General features: G+C 35.3%; 2 protein-coding genes across 2 annotated transcripts in view; one reads left to right on the forward strand and one right to left on the reverse strand.

Moving 5' to 3' along the window:
- Nucleotides 1-108: 108 nt before the first annotated feature.
- LOC109545457 (acyl-CoA-binding protein homolog) lies at nucleotides 109-964 on the reverse strand. The gene is made up of 3 exons (XM_019916168.2): nucleotides 864-964; nucleotides 550-664; nucleotides 109-302 (listed from the first exon to the last, which is right to left on the reverse strand). Exons 1-3 carry the CDS (start codon nucleotides 876-878, stop codon nucleotides 175-177), a joined length of 258 nt encoding a protein of 85 aa, XP_019771727.1. The 5' UTR covers nucleotides 879-964; the 3' UTR covers nucleotides 109-174.
- A 1962-nt stretch (nucleotides 965-2926) lies between these two features.
- The window catches only part of LOC109545456 (putative acyl-CoA-binding protein), a 28907-nt gene continuing 27304 nt past the window's right edge, over nucleotides 2927-4529 (forward strand). The window contains exons 1-3 of the mRNA XM_019916166.2: nucleotides 2927-3041; nucleotides 3957-3983; nucleotides 4044-4158. Coding sequence (XP_019771725.1) covers nucleotides 3969-3983; nucleotides 4044-4158 — 130 coding nt within the window. The 5' untranslated portion in view covers nucleotides 2927-3041; nucleotides 3957-3968. The remainder of the gene's footprint in view (nucleotides 3042-3956; nucleotides 3984-4043; nucleotides 4159-4529) is intronic.

The raw sequence follows: 4529 nt of genomic DNA on the forward strand, positions 1-4529 counted from the left end.
AATATTTAAGAAATACTTGCTTTTGATCTGAAATATTTGGCAAACATATAAATATTTCCTAAATATGTATGTAATATTTTGTGCTATCTGGGTCATAAATGGTCAAGCCACGATGAAAGTCTTTATTAATAAATACTACCACACAGCGCTAAGACTAAAATATCCAGTCATGATTTACGCAAATTTCGGTGCCAAAGCGGCAACTTTAGCGATGTATTGCTCTTTGGCTTGATCAGATGAAACTCCTTTTTTGCTGCTCCAGGCGTTCCACTTGGCTACAGCTTCAGCACCACTCGGCTTAGCTACAACAAAGAACCACACTTTAGTTCATCGATTTAAGCCAATTTTAAGTTTTTAGGTGATATTGAGCTTGCAGTGGAAAATAAGTTAAGTGTGCTAAATTGACTTGGTTCCGCAAATGGAGAAGAAGCGAGGAAAAAGCTTGCTGTATATTCAGGTAACAAATTTCGAAATTCCCCACTGAGGAATCAATCAATTAAATTATATAATATTTATAGGTACAGATGAAAAAGAAAAACCATAACTTACCGGTGTTGGTATCTCCAACAGTAGCTTGCTTGTAAAGAGCGTACACTTCCAGCATATCCGAGTCGGATGGCCTTTTCGAAAATCCCCTGATTTTATTAGCTGCCACCTCAAAATCCTATAAATATACTTAATAAAATTAAAAAATACGCAGAGTTTTGGAGTTAGGCTTTCCAGACCCTTGCTTGAAACTGGTGAGTTTTTCCGAGAACAAATTCTTTTCGACGCGCCAAAATTGCGAAAAACTCCTAGTTACTTCCAGTGCGTTATACTAGTTTCCATCTTACAGTAAAGAGAAAAATACGGAATTTACTTACTTCGCTCAGACCCATTTTAACGGATTAAATGCACGATAGATCAGCAGTAAATAGAGGTAACTGAATGTAGAGTGAATTGGTGGCCCCATTTTATAGGGCCAGAAAACAGCATTTTCATATCTAAAAACTTTTGACAACATAATTTCGTTTGATGAAGCGGATGAAACTTTAATGCAGCGGAAATCGAAATTTGAAAAATTACTTTATCAAATATTTAGCAGATTCTTGGGGCGTATATCGGTTGAAAAAGTGTGTCCAAAGATCCGGATGAGGAAATGACATGAAATTATTCGTACATATATTTAAATTCCTATGCGAAAACGCTTGATTGTATTGGAGTTGTCATAATAAATTCTCGAGATGTTTTTTGTTCAATGATGGGGCGCAGATCAATGCGTTTGTAGTTTTTACTATAACTTAGAACTTGAAGAAAAACCCTCAGTTATCAGTAAAAACGCGTTTGTCTGTAAACCTACTCCCTAAAATCATCAATTATGTTTCTTAGTAACATAAAAGCTACGGTTGTTATTGAAGCTTTGCTGGTATTAACACTCGAATTTTTTTTATTTACGATTATTTACTGAACGTGAGCACATAACCGATCTAAAATTAACTCCATTTTATAGTGATTGATTGTCTTTTATATCGATTAGACGAGCCCGCCTCACTGCTACTGATGAATTATTGAATTTTTAATAAAATATGTATAATAAAAATACAACCATGTTTTTTATCGTACATAAACATACTCTTTTAAATGATATTTCTATAAATTGATGTTATTTGTTTTTACAAGTTTTTTAAATCAGCATAAACCTTGAATATATGATCATTCCACAGACCAAATCATACGCCTACTTTCGGCGGCGGTCTTTTACCTACATTTAAGGAAAGTTTCTGCATTTTAAATAAGACGAACCGCACTTTACCTGCAAGTTTACGAGAACGTTCACCGGTTTGCGTATAAATAATTAAATAATGCCCAGATGTGCAGAAAATTTTTCCAATTTAAGCACAAGGTTCTTTCAGTACCTACGGGATTTTTCAAACTGTATCAACGATTTCGTCTGGTTGTTCATTTTATCTGTCTGTATGTTTGTTTTTTTGCATTTTATGCATGCGACAAGCTCATTATTGTACATTTTCTTTCCTGGGTTTCAGCCAAAATGTGTGTGTAAACATTTACAATTAAAATATGTTGTACAAAAACTATAATTTACAAAGCCTTAAAGCATTCATTAGTTCTTAAGGAAAAAAAATTACCTGGGAGAGCAAAACATTTGAAAAACTTTCCCATTTTTTGCTCTCCCAGAGAGAATTTGTTTCCTTAAGAACTAATGAATGCTTCAACGCTTTGTAAATTATAGTTTTTGTACAACATATTTTAATCGTAAATCGGTGTTTGTATTTTGTGTTGAACTTTAAATCTGATGATGGCGCTGTTGTCTCGCCGAAACGTTATATCAAAATTTTTATTTCACATTTTGACTGAAACTCAGGATAGAAAAAATGTAACAACAATTACAGGGTGACCCCAAGTTAGGTGGCGTGATCTTGTCTTCACATCCTTGAGCGTTGTAGGCAGATACAAAAATGTATATTTCCTGAACCTTTCGATGTGGAAAGTTGAACTTTTGCCCACACATTACCAACGTTTATGGCTGTTTTATGAGGTTTAAGTTCATTTTTTCCAGCTCCAGTGTCGTGCATTTTGGGGTGGATGGAGAGATTTTGGCTCAGTGACCAAAAGCTCAGATTCCCGGGGTTTTAGAGCAAATTGGCATTTTCGGATGAAGAGCATAGAGTAGGTAAGTAAAACTGTATTTTCTGTATGATGAAGAGCCAGCGTAGGTTTCAATTGCAGATTGCGTCAAACATGTGCTCGGGGCCAAACTTACATTTTTTATGGATATTTTCGAAATACTATTCCATATGTGGAAGTTGATAAAATGGAAAGCCTGTATATAATATGGAATTTAAGCGTGTAGATGTGAACGTTTATGAATCAGGAAAATCATCGGCAACATCGGTTCAGTTTTGTTCCATTTCCTACCAAACCTGCCTCTTCTATAAACGCCACGTCGTTTTCATCAGTTTTAGCTCATTGACCGGTTAGCTGTGTTGCTGAGTGGATCGTTCAATAGTTGTTGCCCCTGTTGCGCCGCTACTTTTATACCTGTGAGTAAAACACCCCATTATACGCAGATTTCTATTGGTAACAAGCGCTAATAAGGTTGATTACACATTTAGCTCACTCGTGGGCCTCCTTTAGGAGTTACACTGTGGACGAATGTTTACTGTTGCATTAGGCTTAATGTTAATAACAATTTTGATATTTTAAGATTGAAAATATTATTACTTTTCAATTCTGGTAATTGATATACAGTTTTTTTATGCATAAAAAACACAAGCTCGTGTTAAACATTGGACTTGTTTGCTTCTACTGCATATTGATTTCTATTGAAAGCGAGCTCATTTAATTGCACCTATTTGCCTTTCAATGACTCAGCGCTCCATTCACTTTGCCATTTATTCCCATTTCAAAATTAATGAAACTATGTGGATTTTTTAAATTAATTCCAGCACACATTCGGCATTTTTGAATGGTTGTAATAAGTTACAGGGAACTTATCAGCTGCACCAGTTTAATCGGCATTATTTGACTTTTTGATCCCACTTTAGCTAAAAATACGCGGAAACCGTGCCTTATTTTTCTTTATCTATTGCCTATGTGAATTATTTATTGAATAAAGCCCTGGCTGGGATTATTGATTTACAAGCTTTAGGTATTAATCGCATGATATAATAGATAAGATATTACATCTGATGGAGGCATTCTTTGCTTATTGGGCGATTAGGGATTTATTTTTTAATTAGATACTGGCTTTCCAAAATATTCTTACTCTGCAGTAAATGTGCGAACCTAAAGTTGCTTTTGAATATGTTTTAGCAAAAAACCCGGCATTAATCTAATGACGAATGCCTAACAATTAGCTGTAATTGTGTGGTCGCACTTGACTGCCTTTATTAATCACTTTGCAGCAAACTAGGCGAGCATGACTAATAAACGTTAATAATTTTTCTCATTTTCAGAACGGAAAAATCATGTCCCTAGACGAGGTACGAGCAATCCTTCCACCAGTCTTAGACGATTAATTGATACGATTTTTTTGTTGGCAGCGTTTCAACAAAGCAGCCGAAGATGTTAAGGCCTTGAAATCCAAACCGACAGACAATGATCTTTTGGAACTTTACGCTCTCTTCAAGCAAGGAACAGTCGGCGATGTAAACACTTGTAAGTGTGGTCCTGAAATCATTAGTTTGCATGCTTCACTAATCATTCAGTTCGGGCATTTGCCGTTTTCTAGATCTTGTTCTTCGCCAAACTCCACACTTTGCCACAAACATTGATTTTACATTTTAAACAACTTCAACATCTGTTTGTTTAGTATTTTGTTCTGGTGGGTTTGTATCATCATTAATTTTGCCTTGTATATACTTTCCTGACTGTGTTTCAATTCCAAATCAAATTCATTCCTGGGTTTCAGTCATTTATTGTCTCTATTTATCAGAGTTTCTGATGAGTGCGAAACCGGAAAACGCCCGCAGATCAAACGCCTTTTTGTTAGTCAAATGATGTATTTAATTTAGCACTAGAAAAGAACC

This window comes from Dendroctonus ponderosae, unplaced genomic scaffold, assembly GCF_020466585.1.
Source record: "Dendroctonus ponderosae isolate FM_Combo_2020 unplaced genomic scaffold, Dpon_F_20191213v2 Dpon_F_20191213_5, whole genome shotgun sequence".
Classification (NCBI taxonomy): domain Eukaryota; kingdom Metazoa; phylum Arthropoda; class Insecta; order Coleoptera; family Curculionidae; genus Dendroctonus; species Dendroctonus ponderosae.